The 24,544-nt window shown below is 41.7% G+C and overlaps 1 protein-coding gene across 1 annotated transcript in view; it reads left to right on the top strand.

Moving 5' to 3' along the window:
- The first annotated feature begins 794 nt into the window (after positions 1-794).
- The window catches only part of me1 (malic enzyme 1, NADP(+)-dependent, cytosolic), a 71,414-nt gene continuing 47,664 nt past the window's right edge, over positions 795-24,544 (top strand). Inside the window, exon 1 of the mRNA XM_029504412.1 lies at positions 795-1,001. Coding sequence (XP_029360272.1) covers positions 873-1,001 — 129 coding nt within the window. The 5' untranslated portion in view covers positions 795-872. The remainder of the gene's footprint in view (positions 1,002-24,544) is intronic.

The raw sequence follows: 24,544 nt of genomic DNA, 5'->3' as shown, positions 1-24,544 counted from the left end.
GAGAAGCTGTAGTTGCCCGCCCCCTGGAACTGAGTTGAGCATACTTCTGTTGATGTTCACATCTAGACTGTTGTGAAATTTGAGCAGTCACCCCATCAACATGAGGTTTATGGAATGAGGGTTGAATAACCGTTACCCCCTCCTCCCAAAATGCCACAGTATTCCTGTCTGTCAGACTCACTGGTGTCCAATGTTGCATAAGTGTGTGAAGGCTGAATGCTGACCTTGGCTACAAATATCACTGTTGTCATCGCCTTCAAACACATCATGTCACATATTTGTGACAAATGACTCAAACAACTTGCTGCTTTCACGCCACACAATTTCCTGCTGCTGTTATAATGTATTAGAGGGCTCTTAATAAAGAAATAATAAACAGTACAAATTTATGCCAATTTACTCAAACATGTTGTTTGCCAAAAGGGTGCCAATGGCACAAAAATCAGTTTAGTACCTTTATTTTAACTAACACCTTAAAAAAAAAGCCTTAAGTCAGTAATGACATTTTTACTGTTAGGATTTTTATGATCCTTGCAGAGTTTATCCCATGAATAAACTAAGGGGGAGCCCAGATTCTAACTCTAAAGGTGTGAATCTACAGTATGGCTTTTTTAACGTTTCTTTTGAGGTATAAGGGAATAAAACGATGCACTTGTGCCAGACAGTAACCCCCCCTGTGCACCTGTTGACCGGTCAGAGGTACAGGCTCATATCAAGGTCTCCGGTGACTGATTGAAACCAATAAAGCGGCCTCCCTTACACTGATCGTCTTAAATCCGGGGGCCGCACCGGCAGACGTGAGAGCGGATCTTTGTGCACTTGTTGAGTTCACAATAGTTCACCGGCGCCGCTCTATTTAAAGAGGCATCAACATGGCACACGGTCTGGTACGACGGGAGTCAGTGGACACGGAGATGCAGAAGTCCGAGGACAAAGGAAAAGCCTTCGTGTTCACCAAGAAGAGGGGCTACGATGTCACCCGGAACCCCCTTCTCAACAAGGTGTGTGCGGACGCGCTGATGATGTCGAGTTTACATTTTGTTTTCTGTGAAAGACGCTGTTGGTAAGCTAGCTGATGCCTTCAAGCGCCGTGGGAAACGGCAATTGCCCACCTTAAAAATCAGAAGTTGTGTGGCACTTTAATGCGCTGTGTTAGCAATGATTTACGAAGTGAAGCTATCTTTTAGTGCCTGGAGAGTGCTATGAAGATGATGAGTCCCAGACCCTCAGCTGCGTCATGCTAACAAGTGACTATAGAGCTAATGCTATAGAATGACACCTAGCTTACTAAAGACTTTAAATTTTTCTGTACGTTCAGAAATTCATCAATTAATTACAAGATAAGCAGCTTCCACTAAAAAAAAAAAGGTGATTACTGTTGTCTGCAGTTGTCCATGTCTGCACCTCAGGGGCTCCTGGCCGAGCCCCTGAGGTGCTATTGAACGCAGCCTTAGCCAGGAGGTTTAGGTATCAGCTGTAGACTCGGTTATATTTAGATTTAAAGAGACCAAACGCTGCTGTCAAGCAGCGAGGGGGCTTTTGCTGACATTACCCCGGCAGGTCTTGCCCCACAGAGACGGAGTGGTGCAGCTCGTATTGATTTATCATTGCTGATGACACACACACACACACACACACACACACACACACACACACACACACGAACAAACCCCACAACCCGTGATCAAGAACATTGTGAAAAGCAGCACTGTTAAAGCTGGAATCATACCAAGATAAGACCAACAATGTCTCTATAAAGTCTTGTATATTTAAGACTAAAGCTTACTTTCACTGCCTTTATTTGAGTAATAGAATGAGGAACAATGTGGGAAGTTCCTTCATCGTGCCATAAGTCAATCTGAGCTTCCTCCCTGCCTGGATCACGAGCTGTGGAGATGACTTTGCATGCTTTTAGTCTGGTCAAGGCATTTCATTGTGGGCTCTAAAGATTTCTAACATGATTCTTGTGACAACAGCATTTGCTGTTGATGTTTTTTTTCCCCCTGTCCTGTAAATGCTTCTTGAACAAAAGGCAGCCTTTGGGCCTTTCCAGCGTTTTCCTCTGATTTGTGTGGAGAGCCAGGGCCCCAGGGGTCAGGCTGCGGTGACAGGGTCTCTGTCCATGGTGCTGACTGACCATCAACACAACTGGCTAAACTCAGGTTGAATCTTATGTAAAGTGTGACCTACAGACAGTGAGTGAAGTCTGACTGCTGATCACCTGTACAGTCTATTCTTTATCCTCTGCGTTGCTTTTTTGCACTCTCACCAACCAAATATGTTTCCCTATTGTCAGCCACAGGAAAACATAAAAATGGTAGACCCATCTGTGGCATAACTTACAGCTATTCTGGTTTGTTTCACTGTGTAGATGCAATATCCAAAACTATGAAAGTTGATCTGTGGGTGTTTTTGTAATGAAAGCAGTTCCAGTCTGAGAAGACCTCCAGGTAGTTAACCATGGCCGAAGCAGCTGCCAGGCTGGGTGGTGTCAACACTGTGCTGATAAGTAAGACAGTTCAGTAGGGAGGAGGGGTAAGGGGTGGGGCCGTGCAGTGGTGGCTGCACAGAAGCATGTATGTTAGGCAAGATAATGACTCCACTCCTGAGACTGCCACATACTGCACACCCACCCTGTGTGTGTTTGTTTTCAAGTGTGTAAGTGTGCGTGGTATCTGTAGTGTGAAGTGTGTATACACAGATGCATTATGACTAATTAGGACATCCTTTATAATTTAGGTGAGTTCACTTTACAAATAAATGCCATGTTTGGCTGTGCAGTTTCTGTGAACAGTGAAAGTTTAATCCTTCATTTATACTTTTCTCTGTGAAGAAAAATGACAAAATCCCCGCATTTGTGGGGCTTATACAGAATAAATTTTGTTGATGGAAAATATTAACTGACAATATGCTGTTCCTCAATGAAACAAGAAACATATTTCAATTTTTGTCAAATAATAAAACTAAACCATACAGTGAAAGTTGAACATTTCTGTGAGCACACTGATTAGTAACAGTTTCCTCTGCTATTCAGGAAATAATTTTGCTGCCTGACCTGTTGCATTACTATAAATAAGAAACACCCTGCAAAGTTATGTGTTTGTTGTCAGAAGAAAAAGATTTATGGGCTAAATTTATCTGCAATCCACTGAGAATTAAACGATGAGCAGCAGCAAAGCAGCTGAAACAAAAAATGCAGCACACTAATATTTCTCAAACGCCAAGCTCCTATTTTAATCAGACCAGTTGTTTATTGCCCGTGTAGGCAATAAACAACTTGAATTTTACATACACTATACACCTGTTAATATGTCTCAACATGTATTTTTGGACTTTTAGCCAATTTTCCTCAATTTTAGGTGTGTGACTACAGTGATCATACACTCAGTGATGTGCTCGAATGCACCCTGTGTAAACGCAGACAGAAGATAATTGCATTTGCTTCTCTGCTAACAAGCTGCTCGTGCTACACCCTCTGTGGACACATGAGAAAACCTACAGAAAGGGGAGGTGTTTGAGGGGAGCACTGGAGAATTTGTAGGAATTGGAGTGAAGATATCCCCGAGCTCTTTCACTGCTGTAGGAATCTAGGAATAGCAGTCCACAGATATATATCTGCTGCTTGAGGTCTGTTGGCCCGAACCATATTGTTGAATTCTTCTGTAATTCTCCAACGGGCTGCCTGATTGCTTTAGACAACAAGGTCCAATGTTCCAGTCAATACTGGCAATGTTTCTCCCAACTGGGGTGAGGTTTCAGGTATCAGTGGTTTGATGTGCAAACTCTGCCAATATGAGCCAATCTTGGTGCCGCCATCTTGAAAACCCCTATTTCATTTTCCGATAATGAAGCCTGAATTAAAGAGAACATTTGCTCAACTGAACCCTCTCTTTCAACTATGAGGATGGTTGTTTGTACTACCGGTCAGTCTAGAGGCCTAGCGCCTCAGTGCTTAGACTTGGCCCGGTAAACTGTTTGTTTACATCTCAATTTACACCTTGGTGGCCTTGAATGGATGCAGTGTACATGGGGCTGTTAAAGAGGGATAGATATGTTGACCTAATTCCATGTGGAAGCATGGCTGGTCTTATACTAAGGATGTTACATTATGTTTCGTCAATTTGAATAGAATGGTGTTGTTATCAGAATTTTAAGATAACCTTTCCATACAGTTAGCTGTATCCCTCCCTTGCTCTTTTCCCTCCTCTCCTCGCTCTCTCCTTTGAGCAGTGTTGAGAGTGAATGTTACAAGAGCCTAAGTTCTTTCTTCTTCATTTTATGAGAAAGCTTTCCATTTCACTTTAAAGTTGGCCATCTTAAAAAAGCCACAATTTGTGTTGTTTTGTTGCTTGTTGTAAAAAGGTGGGGTTTAATAAGATTAATTACAAGATGAGAACTGGTCTTGAGATTTCCAGTAAGAAAGATCTGAGGAGTCTGCTGTGCTCAGCACACTGGAAAACCAAGGGGGAATTTCACAAATCGGGTTTTTCTGCAAAAGAAAGCATAATGAGTGTTCACTTTTAAATTATTTTGACAGAAGTGAAAGTCTAGCTTTTCCACCATTTTACACAATTACAAAATTAAATTGTTTTCCTACCTTAAATTACATCCCGTGTGATTGTTTCTCTGATCAACTTGACCTTTCAACAGCTGGTTGATCCAAAACACAGGCTCTCTCAAACATACACAGGTTAGAGAAAAAGCAGGAAAAAAAGGGTCGCTTATGCAGCCAGGTGAACCATCCACTGTTGGCTCTGTACATGAACTGGGGCAAGGAAATTGGAGGAGAGGGTAGGAAATGACTGTTAAAGCATGTTAGTGGCCAGGCACAGGCGGGCTTCTGTGGCTCAGGCAGTGGCACATTGTTGCTTGCCCTCTGATTTCAACGAGGCCTGGGGGGCGGAGGTGTGTTTACTTCCCTCAGCTGGCCCACTTTACCTCTAACAGGAGCCAGTCACAGCACAACCTGCTAATTGATACTGAGGGACGCAGCGCTGAAAGCAGCATGTCCTCACACCGGCAGGTTTTGATTTGTTTTTAATCTCTCCAACACATGCCTGTATATATGTGCAGAGCAGATGTATGGGCACACGCTCACTCACTCAAATTCACCTTACTCCTTGGTTAAAGCTCCCTCCTCCCTCTTCTGAGCTGGAACCGGATATTATAGGTGTGTTTTGTGTGCGTTCAACGCGCAATAAAGAGATGCAGTGGGGTGGCATGGTGTAGAAAGGGTTCTCTGTGGCGAGGAAGAGAGTGCTGGCCATGCTCCACAGACGCCCTCTGTCTCTTTGCTTGATCACACATTAATGAGGCATCTGTGTGAATCCTGGGCCTCAGTACGTCCCTCTGATGCTGGTTCCGACTGCAGTGGCCTTGAAAAACAACAACAACTACCTCCCTAAAAACACCTAGCACCCAATCAGTGATGCTGTTTCACCTCAAACACTGGACTGAGTTGTTGGCATGTCAACAACCAACAGATGCCCATTGACCAGCTCTGTACTGTAGGTGATAGAGACTGTAACAAGTGCAGGCAGTCATAAAGGCAAAGGAGAATAAGAACTGCGGCTCCTGTCCATTTTGCAGTTTTATAACTGTCCAGCTGACACATTATAGTTACTTGTTTGCCCAAGCACACCAAACTGGACAATAAAGAGTAGTGGACTCACAATTAGTTGCATTCAAATACAGTAGGCCCCTGAGTGAGAAATGGAGCTGTCATTCAGGCCTTTAGCACTAAATCCCAGGAAAACACACGTCATGCCCATTTTGTTTATTTAATTTGTTAAAATCACTAACATTATGCATCATTTCAGCCTACCAATGCTGAATGAAATGGAGAACACAAGCCCAGACGGCAGTGCAACTGGATGCCCCATTTATAACCACAGGTTCCCAATATGACCTTGCAAGATAGTCCATCCTATGCAAGGCTAAAATTAATAATCCCTGCTAGTGGCGAGTGCTGAACAACAATTTATCTGATTGAGCATTGAGGATGTGATGCAAAGCCAAAAGCCTTGGCTTCTACTCTCATCCACTGTTGCTTCAAGACATTTTTTTTCACCACCAGTTTTACTTTTTCCTTTTACTGAGATCCACATTAAAAGATTTAGCAACCAACAAAGGGCAAAAAGCATGCAAAGCTTTTAATTCTGAAGGGGCGTTTCTGTTAGGCTGGAAATCTTTCTTCGGTATGTGCCGTGTTTTGGTGGTGAGTGTACAGTGAATGATTTGCAGAGTTTTCCATGCAATGCATAATATAGTTCAGCTGGTCTGTGTCTATGGTAGGGCCTGATAAGGTTTTTATAACAGTGCATGCACTCTAATAGAATTATGTCACAAGCAACAGAGCACAAAGGCTGAAGCTGGCGCAGACTGGAACTTCCCACTGAGTCATCATGACAGCAGGACATGAGGACAAAGTTTGTTTTCTGCACATTGAAGACTTATCCAAGTTTTGTGCTGACATGTTCCTATTTTGAAGTATTGCAGCAATGCTTTGTATGTGCTGTTCAGCAAAGTTCCCTTGGACCTTGGCTATCTTTCTACATTTATCGGTCTCTGGTTAATCTACCATAGGATCAACAGGAAAAGTCCCTTGATGGGTATGTGTGATGAGAGAACACGGTTTTATGGTTTTGTGACATCAAGACCAAGAACAGAGAGAATTAGGACTTAATGGTGCTACACAGGATCAATTTGAGAAGGTTGGATAAATGGACACACAACAGACCCACAAGATAAATGTGAAGGTACAGGCGGTGTTTGATTGACGTAGCATATCTGCTTGGTATGGCAGTAACTGCAAGAAGTTGTTTTGTCCAGCCAAAAAAAGGGTCTGGCTGTAGTAACTCATAGATTCTGTAGTGGTAAAGGCCCTAACCCTAACCCAATTCCCTGGCCACCTCGTTCGCTAGATATCACTCCCCTGTGGGGTTATGTTAAAGGTATCGTGCATCGAACGAAGATACGGGACATCACTGACCTAAAGCAAAAGATCATTGATGCCACTGCGACGATTGATGAGGCGATGCTACAGCAAACATGGCAAGAAAAAGAAAAGAAAAGTGCCATCTTGATGTGCTTCGTGCAACCAGCACATCAAGATGGCACTTGAATGAAAATGAAATGAAAAAAACCCAAAACAGTAGCTACTCCTCAAGCTGAAAGAGACTTTATGGACACCCTGTATCATTACTAGGGTTAATCCCTTTTGTTTTGACCGAAAGTTCTAAACAACTATAAAATAGATTGCCACATTTTGTCCAGACATTCAAGGTGTAACTGAGGCTCAAACACGTGTCTGACTTTCTGATGTTTCCTCTGATGATAACCATCTTTATACTCTCTGCTCTTTCACCTGTCAGCTTTGGGTGAGGCACAAAGCCTATTTGTACTCATGTATTAGAAGTATTTTAATGTAGTTTAAAAGATGTCTGAGAGGAAGTTTAATCTGTATTTGATTTACGACCAACTGCATATTACAAACTAATGCCACTGTACTTTGTGGCCATACTGAGGGAGAGAGCAGTTGATAGTTTGGATTTATGGACAGACCCAAGCCGATCCAACCTGGTTAAAGTTTTTATGTCGGGTGTCTGCTTTGGTGCTGGCTCCAGTTTCTTATATCATTTGCAGACATAGAAGTATCAATCTTCTCCTCTAGCGCTTGACCAGAAAGGAGAGAATAGTATTTCTGAAAGGAATTATTAAATGTAACTAAATTGCAGACAACTTTCAAACCTTCAATCAGGAGCTTTAAAAATATGGAATATAATCCAAACAGTCGCTACTCACATTTTTTTTTTTTTTTTTTTTTTTACTGAATTGTGTGACCACTGGATATGGGAATCTAGTATTAGCTTGCACTACCTTTGCACTGGTCAGAAATTATAACCATTTAAATACCTGTGTGTGTGTGTGTGTGTGTGTGTATGTTAAAGAATGTTTAAAAGGGTGATGACAGTAGTTATGTGAGGCTGAACTCGATGGTGCTGGTAGTCAGATTACTGTGTTTAACCGAGCAGTGAAAATGGGACAAACCTCTCTCTGTTCAGACTCCGTACAGAGCAGCTGCACTTGTCAAGCCCCCTCACTAGGTGGACTGCAGAGCTCTATGGATGGGTATATACATACTTTTACTACATATACTTTATATACACTGTGTGAGTGTATGTGAGGGTTGTCCCAGGTGTGGCCAGGTGTTTCAGGTCGACCGCACGCATTGCTAGTGTGGCCAGACATTCCTCGGATGGACTGGAGTGGATCGGCCAGACGGAGAGAGTGCACCATCATTCTCCTCCGGGGACCAACCTGCCAAGCTGAGCTTTGTGTGCACACAAACACACACACACACACACACACACACACACTGACATTTTCACAAAACCGGTTTAAATTGGTTGTTAACCAGCAGACACATAAGTGCTTTTATGAGTGTATTCTTCGGGACTGGCTCAAAAAAAAAAAAACGTGTAATATGATCAGACTGTCAGCTCAACTGTGTGCGCGTGCACACACACACTTATGTGTTTATTCAGCAGTGGGTCCTTCTAAATAGCTGTTCCTCCTCAGCTCACCTTTGTGTTTTTTTTTTTTTTTTTTGTGAGATGGTCCTCATTCATGTGAGGACAACGGAGAAGTCATTAGCTCGTCCCAGACAGAGACCAAGAGACAGTCTGAGCCTCATCACCTTCCTATGAAGCTCATCTCAAGCATCCCTCCTCTTTCAGCCCCTACTGCTTTTTTCTTCTCCTCTCCTTCTCAATGCTGCTTTTGTCTGTTATATTAGAGTGGTGGAGGTCTCCATCTGTTTTAACAGATAGAGCAGCAAGAATTTAGAGGCAGTATTTTGTTTCAGCATTCTGGAGGATAGTGGATGTATGAACATTATGTACAAATCGTTTCCTCATGGTTTGAGAGAAGATCAGTTTGACTGATTCTCTGTTGAGTGAAAGCTTTTGTCTACCTGTAGCCCGTAAATACATTAAGAAGCAGCATTAGTGGGGAAAAAAACACAATACCGGTGTTTTGTCAGGTACTTTGCTATAAATAGCTATAAATCCCAATTTTAACATGGGGATGATCATTTTAAATGTCAATTTCACAGCAAAAATATAAAAATGATGATGATGGCAATTATTTATTTTTCACTGGATTCAAAACAATGAAACAAACATAATAGCCAGAATGTAGCGGCTCAGTAGATTGCCTGTACAATAAGAGGTGTAAACCTAAACTCCAAAGTCGTTATCCGTACACACATCTGTACCAGGTTGCAACAATGCACTAAACTAGAAATACTGCATATTGATAGAGAATTGCTAATAGAACCTGTGGGCTCCAGAGACTCCAGTTCAGTAATGAGGTACTCTGCTGACCAATGTGGGAAAGGCGATCAGCCAGTCTGCCAGTCAATCGGGGACATTGCACTGGTTCTGCTGGTCCAGCCAAAAATAATATCAAGGAGCTCCTGGCTGATTAATATTAACCTGGAAAGACAGTCTGATTAGCAGCAGTTGTTTACCAACTGGCTAGCTGAGTTGTCCCTACATGGTGCGATTTATCATACTTTTTTTTGTTTGCTTTTTTTGAATGACTTTTGCTCTTATTCCCTTTGGATTGACTTGGCGTTGATTTATCATTGTGGACAGGTTAGAATCCTACCATCTCTTTAGTTGCCAAACACCTTTGTTCATCAAAAAGTGATCCAAAACAAACAAAGCAGTAAAAAAAAACTGGCAGCTGTGCCCTTTACCACTGATCATTAGCTCATGCATTTCTGAGGACAGCGTTACAGCCTTTTCCTGCGTTAACAGCAGTGATGTTTGCTTTGTGAGGCGTCATCCTTTTGACATCACTGTTTAAATACACTGAGCTGCCATGTAGGAGGTCATTTCTGTCATCAGAGAAACTAGCAGCAACAAGAGGGAAACACATTTCCGTGGGGCCCTCATATTAGCTTGACATGCTCACTTCTTCTTGACGCTGTACCTCCCTAACTGCAGTCACACATGTGAAGGGGGGATTAGTGCAACACTACAACAGACAGGGTGCTTGTCCAACTACAGCTACAATGTAATTCCCCTCTTTGGAGAGACTAAAATATCCTTCTCGTTCTTTCTTGGTATTGCATCCACTATTAGACAGTTATTTGAAGAACTAAGGATTGGTGGTCTGAGGCACGACAAAGACATTCTTTAAGGATTACCTGTGTTGTTAAGACAGCTCATCCAGTGGACATTCCACTGTGCACGTAAAAACATATGTATTGTTATTATTATTATTATTATTGTTATTATTGTCACTTTTTTCTTATAGTTTAAATACGGCTTTGTTTTATCTATTGTATTCTCCCCACAATCATCTGCAGAGTATTTTTGCTTCCAGAATAAAGGAGGAATTACAAATGGGCTGTCATCAGGAGAGCCACAAACACCTGTGCAGTCAGACATGGATACTGAGCCCCATGTTGTCGGATGGACATGGCCGATGAACCCTAATGCACCATTAGCCAAAAGTGAATATTTGGACCCAAAGCTGGACAGAGTTGAGGGCTTCTTTAGAGGCTTGGACCTTTTCCCAGAAACACTCAGGCTCCTAAGGGACCTGGACTGTGCGCGATGAAAAGGCCGCCTCAGGGGAATTGCTGCTTTTGAAGAGCTCTACATGTCCGCTACCTCCACCCACTCAAGGCTGCCCTCCCTGAGTCAACAGTGGCTCCCTTTTCAAGGCTGTTTGACCAACAAGTGTGTCTGTACATTCACAAGTTGACACCTCTTGATTTCAGGAGCCCTGCGCTTGCATGTTTGCTCTGTATGAGGAATTTAAGGCACTTCTTTCTGCCGGTCTCAGAGTTCAGTGTTTCTAGGTGGGGATCATGACTCATGAAAGTGAGAAGCAAATTAAAGGCCATGCTGCTGTTTTCGCTGATGGCAGTTGTTGTCCACGTTGACAGCTTTGTAAGAGATGTGAACGATTCCAGAGGAAGTGACACATAAAGCTTGAAAACTGGAAAAAAAAACCGGTTGGGGTGGTCTTTTTTTTTATTTTTTTATTTCAAGATTATCCTCTAGTTATCTTTCCTGCTATGTTTTGTACTTTGTCCATCAAGAATTTGAAAACCTGAGTGAAATTGTCGTGGAGGTAAATTAGAACTGGCAAAAATGTATGTTAAAGATAAGATTATAAGACTTATAAAATAGAAAAAAATTCAAAAACATAAACCATATGGTTAGGCGCACAGAGCTCAAGTTCTGCCTTGATTATGCCTCATTTTGTTGTCAGCATGCTTTTCTCAGAGCTCTTATAGAATAATTAATACAGTGCAGAAATGTTGATAGAGAAAACACAAGTTATCTTTCTGATAAATGCATTTGGATAAAGATCCAGTGCTCGGCCTGCTAATGACCAAATTTGTTTAGGAACAGGAGTGCACGTGCAGGCCTTCCACGGAACATTTATTGGGAGGTATTCACAGGGAAAAGCTTAGCCAGGCTGAAGTATCCTGAGAAGAGAGGGATGGGAGCTGATGTGTGTTCTTTCTCTTCCTCCAGAGAGGAAGGATGGATTTAAAGGGTTTAATTTACAGGGCAATCCTCTTTAACCGTGCAAGAGCAGAAAGCAGATGGAGAACTTAGAAGACCACAAGATTTGGACATAATGGAAGAACCTGCAAGAATGTGACTTCAAACTGAATATTCATGGACCAAAAAGTTATTTCTCTTCATATTCAGTTCAGGTTCAAGTTAAAATCATGCTAAGGATGACCATCTAATCACAAGTGGAAAACTTTTCGCCTTATTCTTACTTTGTTGAGTACATTCTCTGTTACGTTATAGCTTTTTGAATCGGTATTTGTTTCCTTTTCATTTCCCTTCATTGGAACATTTAGTGGCATGTGACCTTTTACTGAACTGTGTCTTTTTTGTACTGTATCGTAGCATCAGTGTTGTGTAAAAAAACAAAACTAAAACAAAAAAAAAAAAACCCACAAAAAAGGGACTTCCTTGGAGACAAATATTTGTTGAACTGAATGGCCCCATTTTCTGAGGCTTTGAACAATCTGGACATTGAGCTGTCGTCCCTGTTCTATTCTAGAAATCATTAACGCTGTCTTTGTGTGGCTCATTTGACATCCATGCCTTATACATTCCTGCATTTTATCCTGTGCTGTCTTAAAGAGATGGATGATCAGCAAACGTAAAGATTAGATAGGGCCTCTAAATTCTTACCTTTATATTTGCTGCAGTTGACACGCTCAGACAGCTGATTAACTGTGGGATTTTTTTTTTTTTTCCTCCATTAAAAAAATGCTCGAGCTTTGACACACAGTGCATACTAAACTTTGAGTGCACAATCACACTCTTGCTTTGACTTTAACGTTTTACTTTAGGCTACACCAGTCACTGTCACACTTTCCTGGCAGTGATCAGCAGACTTAATGCTGTTGTCTTACACACTGCATTGAAAGAACCTTTTGTCTGGTACTTCACACAGGTGGTCTGGTGTTTATCCCTGTGGCAGGTTTACTGGGCTCAGTGAGCAGCCCTGCCTGTCACTGAGCACTGATGGTCTATTTACACCAGGAGGAGAGATGAGCTAATGAGTTGTGCTTGGTGACCTCTATGCTGCAAGTCATTATGTGGGCGATGAAGAGCTGTGGGAGGGGGTAGTGGTAGAATGTGATACGGGAAAAATCCATGAACAATATCAATGCATCTCTGCAATTGAATTCACTCACTCACTCATCTTCATCCACTTTATCCATATCTGGGTCGCGGGGCTGCTGGAGCCAATCCCAGCACACATTGGGCAAGGTGCGGGGTACACCCTGGACAGGTCGCCAGTCCATCTCAGGGCCAACGCACAAGGACAAACACTGTCTTGGACAGTGGGAGGAAACCCACGCAGACAGGGGGAGAACATACAAACTCAGCACAGAAAGGCCCCGGGGCGGGAAACCAACCCAAACCTTCTTATTGTGGGCCAACAGCGCTAACCACTATGCCGTGCTGCCCTCAACTGAATTGAATTGAATTGAATTCAATTCAATAAAAACCTTTTGTGTTTATCATTACAGGCTAACGTAGCAAGTGGAGTGACACAATTGAGCCAATTACCTGTATATTTCATTTTCATGGACTTTTAGCATGCATTTACATGCTTGCTAAATACTGAATTCAGACAAAAGAGTGCAATGCTCAAAACTGACAAGGGATTTATACCTGACATTTACTTTAATTTTAAATTGCTTGAAATTGGGTGCTCTGGGCAGGTCTAAATGGACATTGACCCTGTGGCTTTAAGTGAAGCCAATGCTGAAGTACCTTAAACCTGCATTTTCTCAAAGACCATAAGGGGGCCTCTCTACTGGCTGTAAAAGTTAGCCATTGCACTTTATCTTTTAGTGCTTATTCGTTTGCAGGTCACACACTGGGCGAGGGTGGGGTCACGCTGAATAGGTCACTGGTCCATCGCAGGGCCAACACACGGAGACACACAGCCACTCAGACCTACAGACAATTTAGAGTCACCAATTAACCCAAACATGATGTCTACGGATGGTGGGAGGAAACCCACAGGGAATATGCAAACAGCGCACAGAAAGGCCCCAGGCCCGGGAACCGAACTCACAAGTTTCTTGTTGTGGGGCAACAGGGCTAACCACAATGTCGCCGATCTGCCTTGTTGCATTTCAGTCGATGAGAAAATGGCCCCATTCTCACTTGATTTATTACTTCAGTAAATATGTTTTATGGTCTCAGACTCTAGTTTCAAGTGAAATATATGATTTTAATATATCACGAATGAAAAGCAAAGTTTGGATTACGGCTTTGAAGATCCACCTCAGCTCCCCCACCTCCATACATGATTTCAATGACAATTTAATGACTTGTTGGCTTCAAAACAGCAGAACAATGGTTGACACTGATATGAGCTCTCACTTGATTTTTAACCCAAACTGACAATGTAATGGGTAAAACTCAGGACCAGGAAGCATTAGTTTTGACACTTTATTGAAACACCACAAAGGCAGGTCAGCAGCACAGGAAAAACCACAGCATGCATTACCGTCAAGAGTATGGAACCCCATTCCTACTAATTTGAATTGATTTGGGAAAGTGTGTCCAAACTTTTGATATTGTATATCTAGAGTTTCTGACCAGTGACTTTGGCACAGATGAGCAGGGATTGCAGAAATCGTACATCCACTTGCAGTGCATGGCGAGACAGTTTGTGCCATTGTGCAGGTAAGCACAATACACACCAGTGTTTCACTACTTGATTCAGAGAAGTCCAGATCTTTGCAGGCAGAAGATCAGAGCCGGTGGTGATGATTTGAGCCGTGGTGATGATTTGAGCCAGCAGAAACCCCTCCGGCAGACGGGAAACAGGCAAGGAGCAGGCAAAGATCGAGGTCAAGTTCAGAAGGCAGGCATGTTTACCATAGGAAATGGGAAATCAGTCCAAGGAAGAGTACTGCAATGTCCTGCATGGCACAAAGAACAATCTGGCAGAGTGTGTGAGGAGTGGCACAGTGTTTTTGCTGAGTAGGCAGGTAATAATCTAGTAATGGTAAGGGCAATGGAGCTGATGAGCAGGCAGAGGCAGGTAAAGAAACAGATGAAACCTTCAATCTGTCTTGATGGACAGTCATCCTGCTTGTCTCACAAATCCTACACCTTTCATAGTTGGTGTAACAAATGCCCCAGGTAATGCCATTGCCCGAGTATAAAAGTAATGACCGATTGAGCATTCCCGTTTTAAGGGCAGTTATATTAACAGAATTTCCCCTGGCTATTAATAAGTGTTTCTGATTCTGATTCTTAAAATAGCAAACTTTATTGTTCACTTAAATTACTCGTAGGAGATTGTAGCTGAAACGTGAAGCTTTACCAAAATTCACGAGTGCCATGTGTACTCACACAGAAGAATGAAGGTTATAAATATAAAATTAAAAAATGTCATCCTCTCCTGCAAGTGGTGGTCTTTATGCCGCTTGAGCAAATGTTTGTCTTAGCATAAAGTCGTTACAGAAGATATGTTGTAGCCATGTCTAATGGAATTTCCACCGAAACGGGAGCATCCCCTTTAACGGTGTAGCCCAGCTGTAAGTAGAGCTGCAGCGTTTCAAGGTTCTCCTCTGTACACTGAGTGGACATGCATATGCACGCTTTCTCTTACACTCATGCAAAGACACACAAAGTCACGCACATTAATTCATGCATGCAAGTGTACGCATCCAGAATAATTTACAGCAGGTTGTGAAAGGTTTTCCAGGTTTTGATACTACCCCTACTGGCAGGAGGCAGAACCCATAAACAAATCATTTATTCACTCTGCCATTAGAAGCATTTAGGAAAAGCTTCACTTTTTCTTCTTGTCAGTGAGAAAAGATACTTAAGGTCCTCAAGGTGGCCTTTATGAAATGTGTGCATGTCTTCACTGACCTTTGAAGGGGGGAGTTTGTTAGTTTTAGTTCATACCATCACAGCAAACTGAGAAGGACTGAGGCGTTGCAGTTTTTCAGGGAAATGTGTTGCACCTGTCGTGTGCTGAACTAGAAGCAGGTCATATTTGCCTGAGGGAAGAGGTCAGTCAGGATATGATTGACTTGTTAAAACAAGAGGGTCACTTGAAGGCCTTTTTATTTGCCTTTAAGATGTATGTCTCACATGCTCTCACTCGCCTCTTATCCTCGATATATTGAGACCACAACTTGGGATGTCCAGTATTTCAAGCAAAAAGCCTAACCCTTTGGACATTTGAGACCTTTTTCACACGCCGTCAACATTCTCAGAAATTAACAAGCGTTTTTGGCAGATTGGAACATGCTATATTCTACCTCACCCCTGTCTAGACAAATACACTGGATTTTGTGCTGGCCTTGATGGCCTTGGATTGAACATATGCTAACCGGGTGTAAGTCCAACTGTTCCGCCTGCTCCATTAAATAATCAGACACTCTTTCCTGGCCCTACTTTCAGAGGAATCCCCCATTGAGCTATTTACAAAGTAAAGCTGCACGGATGGTTCTATTATGCGATGATTGTTCCAATCTTAAACATGGGAGTTCAAGCTGAAGCATTTGTCAGGGAGTTGGTCAGAGAAACCAACATTGTTAGATGATGTGGTGACGAGGACAAATCAGTTTGACGACAGATTGATGAAAATTGTGACAAGCCGTCATCGTGGGTTAGTGACTTCATGATGTCACATCGCAGCTGAAGTATCCAGGTTATTGTTCTGCTAAAGTAACTTGAGGAAATTAATGCAGCCTGGCGAAATGAAGGGTAAAATGTTTTATAAGAGGCTATTTACATAAAATAAATTAATAAATTAAACACCCAGATTATATGGGATGATTCTACCAACAGATGATAATCAACTTCCTCTTTTGACTATTTGACAATCAAGTGAAAAATAAAATTTAATCTCATTTATATTACTGCCGGGTTCTTTCCTTCAATCTCTGACTGGCTGACCACAAAGTAGAATTATAACTTCCTCTGTTTATCTTGATTGAATTTAAATAGTGAGGTTGTTCTTTATTTAGGTGTGAGTACTTAGATGCACTGACTTGGTGTTGTATAGGTAGATGACATAGATAATACAATCATGGACCCCTTTATGTTTAAACACTCTCTATTTTGGACAGAAGAGGTGACTGAGGATGGCTACTGCTGAAGCACATAGGCCAAGGGCTGCGTAGTATGTCTTACTTTTCTCTGTTGTTCTCACGTCTATCTTTCTTTTTGGTGTTATGCCAAATAGACCTATTGGAAATCAATGTGTCATAAATCAGTATGTGGTGTGACATTGAGACACAGCTTGGGTCACGTTTCTCTGAGGCCATATGCGAGCTGCTCTGTAGCCACAGCAGGGTGACTCTCTTTCAGGATGGATGTCGTTCTTATATTGCTACTTTTTCCCCTTGATTGCCGCTGCCTCCAGAATTTATATAGTTTCGGGTGACTGGTATGAGGATCACAGACAATGAGTGCAGTTTTGCCCCCCTTAAAACAGGAAATGCATTCTTGTGAAGTGTTGGTGCCACATGTAGTCTTTAAAAAGATTTGGTTTAAGTTTACCATGACAGTACCACAAATTTATCTTTTAGAAATGCAGGAGCGTCTAGAGGCAGATTCCATGTGTGTGCAGTTTAGATGGTTGACATAGGAGCTGGTTCCCCACAGAAAAATACCATAATTTAGTGCAGCGGCTGGATGATCGGCAGCCACCATGCTGTCAAGCTCACACTCTGGACTTTGTAAGTGGCTCTTATAAAAGAGAGAAGAGGTAGATGGAAGGGTAGAGATGATTTATGAGTGAGGAGGGTAAATATGTCCGGGGAGACTAAAATGAGTCCAAAGAGACGGGACATTGGTTTGAGTATGGGGGTCAGCATTTGTGTTGGACGAGAACCTGTCTGGCTCCTTTCAGATACATAGGCACTTTATGTTTTTCAGATCAAATGCAGAGAGTGAGCATGAACACACACATGTATACTCCAAGGAATGAATACATTCATTTTCTCCACTCCCACTTTCTCGCTTCCCTTTTATCACTCCTCCAACACACACTTATCCACTTCCTTTAATGTGAAATGTAAAAGAATACATCGTCCGTCACTAAACTAAGCTTTGTTGGCTGTCCCTGCTGGGCGCTGGAAACCTCTAAAGACTGCACTATAGAGGTTTAGCACCTGCTTTATTTCTCTCATTTTTTCCATCTCCTTAATAGTTTGACTCAAGAGGGTTTTGTTTTTTTTGAAGCCCAACATTAATATTTTGTATTAAAACTGCTAAGTGCACATTTCAGCTGTAGACGGCAACATTTCAAAACTGACGTATTTTTGTCGCAGAATTTTATGGCTGGGAGTTTAATTGTCCAAATGAAGATTGATAGAACAGGAGAATAGCTTTTTTTCAACGTGAATGTAATGACGAGTCATTTTTACAGACTGCTACATAGCTTTCGTGATATGACATGGCTGTGCAAATATTACAATATGCATGGATTCATATGGTTATCCAGTGAGTTGATTGCAGCTTGAATACACAGTAGATGAGTATCACATGTGTAACTGTTGTATGAGAGGAAAAAGTGTAAATTTGTTTGAGGTGCTGAAAAGTTTCCCCATTACTGATGAGTGTACCTCATGTTAACATGTTAATGGTGCCTTTTATAGCTTTGCTGCTTCCTGTGTCCTGGCAGGTTTCCGTCTACTGACCTCATTTGATGGTACGCATGTACCTTGGTAGTGCTGGTGAGCTCTTTCGCTGTCTGAGTCTCACTTTCTGACTTTGACTGGAATGTTACCAAACAAACGAGCCCTGCGCAGCTTTAAATGAGTCATCTGCCTGGTAGCTCAAACCACATCTGAGCAGAAAACAGCCTCTGATAGGCGCTGCCTGCTGCCTGGTGGACCTTTCTCTCCCCGTCTCTACGTGGCAGCACCAGAGAGAGGCTGAGCTGAGCTGAGTGTGGTGGTGCTGGTGAGTGGTTAGGTGGTTTTGCTGTTATATAACAAGCTTGTCTGGCTGGCTGATCACAGCCTAAAAGTGCAATGAACAGTGGTGGAATGTAATGAAGTACAATTACTTCGTTACTGTACTAAATGCGTTTTTCATGTATCTGTACTTAAGTAGATTTAGTTGTGGGTACTTTTGACTTTTACTTCACTACCTTTTACAGCAAATTTCAATACTTCCTACTCCACAATTGTACAATGCGTTGCGTTCTATGTTCCAGTCACATTGCAGGTTTTATCGTTTGTTTGTCTTATTTTAAGCTATTATATGGTTCCACAGAAGGCTGCAGAGAATTCTATTGAATTGAACGGGCCATCTGATATTTGATGGCCATTTGAACCATTTGGTAGAGCACATTTTGATATTTGAGTGTATTTTAATGCATTTACGACAAATCTCAAGATTTTAAAAACTTGAATTTTTTTACATTTTGTTGTTTTTTTTATTAACCAAAGGAAATGAAATCTGCAAAGAAATTATTTTGTTCATTGCTTTTGTCTTAGCCAGGGCATTAAAGGTTTAAAATGGCCGCTGTGGAAAATTAATGACATTGGCAAGGGGTTTTGTGCTTTTGATTCACACCCTTCATGTCATTCTGCAAGTAGTCTGTTCACACTATCGTAACAGAAATTCTTGGTCTGTATCTAACATGTAGCTACACAACAACTGAAACTTTAAAGTTCTGTTTGGTAGAAGGAATATGCTTCTCGGCAGGAACAATGACAGGACAATAAAATCATTAAAAACAGAAATATGTGAAGTTTCATTTATTGTTTTGTAACCGTATAATAAGTCATAATCAAAGAAGAAATCCTGTTTCGTCCTGAAGGGATTTACGTAATCTAAGATAATATAACTATAACACAATAGTTTTGCATTAGATGGCTGTTTTTAAAGTAAAATAAAAACTTTAATAGGTATGAGCAGTGTCCTTTGTCGGTGGCATTTAACTCTGTAGGTCAATTCTCAAAAAATAAATCATTCTAATTCACAGAATCACGAATCCATGTGTGAACTGTGTCAAAGAGGACAAACACAATAAGACCAATAACCTTTCAAATAATTGATATGAGATTTATGCCAGTGCTACCAGTAGCATCATCTGTATCATTGCTAATTAAAATGGCAACCACTGCATTAGGCAATTCATTCAGCAAATACTTTTAATACTTTAAATACATCTGAAAGCAAGTACTTACTTACTTTTATTCAAGTAAAAAGGTTAATGTGGTACTTTTACGAGAGTACATTTTTCTCTGTTTATTTATACTTTTACTTAAGTACGGTGTTTGAGTACTTCGTCCACCACTGGCAATGAATATTGGTCCTTTCCTACTCGTCTTTTACTTCCATTGAACCATTGAACCAGTCGTCCCCCACTGGCCAGATGCTGGTGGTCTGATCAGTTTGCCTTTGAACTGAACACAAGACACTCCTCCCACTTTCTTTGTTTCTTTTCCCGCACTCTCGCTTTGTTTTTGTCACCCTTCAGCCGACCATTTCCATTTCCCTCATATTTGGACTCTGTCCTCTAATCCCAACTATGATAACTATGGGATAAATCTGTCATTCCACTGGGGTAGCTACACTCTTACTCCCACCAGCTGTTTTCATAGAGTCTAGACACACATACTGCTCCTGATACAACAAAAGGAGTCCATGGTGTGCTGCTGGACAATGAGGATGTCGTGGAGCGTGGGTCTTCTCCTGCAGCAGGATTAAATGGACTCACCCTTCATGTCTTTTGCTCCGAATCAGGATTTAGTGGAGCTTAGTGTGTAGTGTGTGTGTGTGTTTATGAAGCATCAGAGGCGTGTATATCTGTATGTACACTGTAAATTCTCATGCATCAGCACAAGTCCTTGTCTGTTTAGGAAGATTTCACTTAATTCTGCATTAACTTTGCTGTGATAGCATTGCATGTATACGCATGTGCATGCATACCGGCACGTGTGTTTATAAACAGCAGTGGGAATGGAGAAGGGGAGGCGTATGACTCAGTCTTTCCTCCAGCTGTTGGCCAGAGCCTCCTCCAGTGTGGGTCACTGTTGGCTAATCCCGGGAGCTCATCGGGAGACTTCCTGTGATAGCAAGTTTCTAATTTAACTTCTGCTGACTCTTAATATATGCTGGTCTCCTGCATGAGCTTTGGTTTCCAAATGTGCTTACTTTGCATGCCTGTGGTATATATTATATTCAGGGTTAAGAGTAAAGGTGTTCATGTGCGTATGTCTGAGACCTCAGTGCAAGAAACCTCTCTACTTTAATGCCAAATCCAAATCCCCGTCTTGTTGTTTGTTTCTCTTCCTTTGATGGATGCTGTTCTCCTTTGCTGAGTGCACCGATTCCTATGATTAACTGGGATGCTGAAGCCTCAGCGTCTAACTGTAACAAACAGTCTCCTTCTGAAGCTCATTCCACGTGGCAGTAATAGTGCGGTAGAATAGATGGCGCTGATGGCGGTGTTTATAGGAAGAGCCTCTGCATTGCTCTGCTCCCTGTTTGGTCAGCTGCAGAGAAGTTGCCGTTCAGAGGAGTTTCTGACATCACCCCGAGAAGTGAATTCAAAAACAGTGGTTATATGGTGGAACAACAGTGTGGGCGAGCTCAACCACTGCAGATGATTTTCTCACAGTTCTGTTCAGTGTTACGCAAATTTCATCCCCCACCTTAGTTTCATTTCAGGTTTATTCAAAGTCAACTTTTGTATTGGCAGCCATTGAAGAAGTGCTTCTTTGTGCTGCCAGCACAAAAGTGTTCAGCTCTTTGCTCTCCAAGTAGTAATTATATACAGCACCATTCCTTTTGTAGGTCACTGCCTAAACCACCTTCGTTGAGGAAATGACAAAACACAATACAATATTCATAGTGCTTGCCATGTTGTTATGGCAGAGATTTAATTTAATTTTTCTCAAATACTCTCATTCAGCAGTCAACCATAATCATGTTTTCATGTCTTCTTTCAAGCATGCCGCAATGGTTGTGTGCTTGATTTAAGTTTAAGAATTGCTCTTTTGCTCTTTGAACAACTGCCATGATCTGCCCGAGAGGACACTTTATATTTGGATACATTTAGCCTAGTTGCATAGTTCTGCATAGTTCATCAAAAACGTAATCAGGAGCTGCTGTTCTCTGGGTGAAGGTGAAAGATATGTCTCATTTTGCATTGGACATTGTTTGATCTGTAAGTGTTGTAGTTAAGGGAAGATGCTTGCTTGGTACAAAGGCATACAAAAATAGCATTATCATTAAACATGTTTGATGCCAAATTGACACATCTTGTATATTTTCAGAGAAAATGGAAAGCATTCCATCTGAAATTGCTTTGCATAGCACTATCACAATTGCCATCACCCCACCAAAAATATATGTATTTCTTTGCACTTTCTGTTTTTGTTTGGACAGTTATTTTGTTTTGTAAGTACTTCCCTCATTTTTTTCATGCTAAATTACTTCCTGTCTTTGTCTTGTGTCCTTTAAATTGTCTGCCCTAATGTGTTTAACATGTGTTAAATGCCTGATTGTGTGTTTAATTGTTTTCTCCCATCTTGTCATTCTGTGATAAGCCTGGTGTGTCCTCCTTTGCCATTCATCATGCTCCAGTGCTTCCTTGGATTTTGGTGTTTTTGTTCCCACTTGGGTTTTTTGGGTTTCTTTCTCTTACATCTACTCCTCTTTGTTGTCTGGTTTGTGTTCAGCACTGTGACCACATGTATCACTTTTAACATCTTGGTGTTGATCTGTGGTTTGTGCCTGGGGCTAAGCAAAATCCTTGAGATTTGACTGTCTGAAGGCTTTGAGTTGCAGTGAGGATTCATTACACGTGTCCACGCTCCAGACTGTAGATCAGACTCACCTCCCTGCAGAATAAATTTCCTGTCTGAACGTTGATTAAAGACCTGCATAAACACCGCTGACATCTCTTTATTACTTTTATAGCTAATTGGTGTGGCTGTTGTGCTTCACCTGATTCCAGTCTATTGTGATCACCCATTTAGTCTTTGTTCCGTCTTCCTCCCAGAAACGCTCTCAAACTGCCACATAAATACTGCTGACTTGACCTGAACCATTAAGTTCAACCTTCAGAATAACAAAACGAATTTGTGGTGGCACTAATGAAACATGAATGTAAGGCAGATGAAGGAGGGGAAGCGGGGATAAAATGGCTATCACTAGACATCACTTTCAGCAAGTGGTATTACTGATAAACAAGTCATACAAGAAGGCCATCTCTGTAGTGCTTCAGCTCTCCCTCATGAAAAGAAAGACCTCCCTCTCCCACACAGGGCTGAATAGAGAAGTGCTCTATGGCCACACACATCTCTGCCAGGCCCGTATCTCAGTGCCAAACATTTGAGCCCTCTCCCTGTTGAGGGCCTGTGGGCTTTTGTCTCTGTGTCTGATCCACAACCGTGGTTGTGAGAGGCTCAATGGAGAAAGGCCTCTCAATCGTGTTAGCTTAGGTCTCTCTCAATAGGGTTTGTTTCTCCCAGACCAGAGGGCACTTCCATTGAAGCTGCGGCTCACACAACACACAGGGTAGGAGAAGGAACTGGACTGAGGTAGTTTCAGGCCTTTTCTTTGGCAACACATAAACATAAACTGGTTAGACTCATGGTAAATCAACCAACCTTAGTTTTGTTTAAAAAGGGAAAAGCGACTGCGGAGGGAAGAGACAATTGGATGTATATTTGAAATGACGTATTCAGTGAGACGATCCCAGCAAAATTCTCAAAATCACATTAGAAATAGTGTTGGATAACATGGCAATTCACAATATGTCACAACATGCTTTTTTGTTTCAACATCTGTCCCCTTAATACCTCCAGCCACAGATCTGTACTCTACTAGAGTCACTGCAGTGGAGACTTGTCCAAGGAGGTAGCGTAAAACAGCAATGAACAAAACTATACAAATACTGTATGAAGGCAATAGATAAAACAATTTTCAACTCGCTTTTGCTTTATTTTGCATAATTAGGAACAATTGGCTGGATTGCTGGAGCTGGATTGTTACATGTCAGGTGTTTGAATCAACAATGCTGTCTGAGAATAAAGCCATGGTGTTCCACTTCACTGAGTAACACAAAGGGGTGAGATTTGTTGTGTATTGGACTAAATTAAACAGAAGTCTAAGATGTAAGATTTATTTGTTTAACTACTCTTCAGCCCACTATTCCGCCTATGCTGTTGTATCTGGAAGTACAGCATATTGCTATTTTTAACAGCTGTATCTGCAATTGAAACAAGTTGGCGGACTCGCTGGAGACTGATGTGAATAAGAATAATCAAATTCTAGTTAGGAGAGGACATATTTTAATGTTTTGCCCTTGCTAAAACTCAAAAATACTTTATTTTCCATAGTACAATTGGGCAAAAGCTCTCATCAGACTTTTTCTTGCCTTCTCTTAAACACATCTCTTAAAACTAATGCCTGTGGTTTGTATCACTGACAACATGACAAACATGCAGCAGATCAAAATAAAACAGACCTAACATAACAAATTCTCCCGCTTTGAGTTGCTTACATCAGCAGTTGTGTAAAATTATGTTTTCCGCCTTCAATGTGAAACTGTATCACTGGCCCCATTTCTTCAGTGCATGTTTTGGAATTTCTTCCACTCATCCAGTGTATCCCGCCATGGTGTTTTACATTCACATTATGCCTATCATGCAATCACTTTCGAACACATCAAGAGACAGTAGTGTGTGAGAAAAATATATGAGCCGTGGCCGTATTGTGATATGTGGCATAAAGGCATTTAAGTGTCCTGTAAATGAAATGAAGGGAGTGGCGCCACCGTAACACAGAGCTCTGTGTGGTTGTTGCAGAGAAAAATTAAAAGGTTGAGGTAGCGGTGTGTCTAACCTTCTCAATCTTTACACTTAAAGGTTTCAACAAGCCCACCCTTTGAACTCCATGGGAAGCACAGAAAGGCTTTTTATCGACCTTACGCGAGCTGCTCTTTCGTTTGGCCTGTTGGCAAACTAATTAGCTGTTTC

This window comes from Echeneis naucrates, chromosome 6 (genome assembly GCF_900963305.1).
Source record: "Echeneis naucrates chromosome 6, fEcheNa1.1, whole genome shotgun sequence".
NCBI classification, from domain to species: Eukaryota; Metazoa; Chordata; class Actinopteri; order Carangiformes; family Echeneidae; genus Echeneis; species Echeneis naucrates.
Note: the sequence above shows the minus strand (reverse complement) of the source record. Positions and strands in the feature narration are given on the sequence as shown.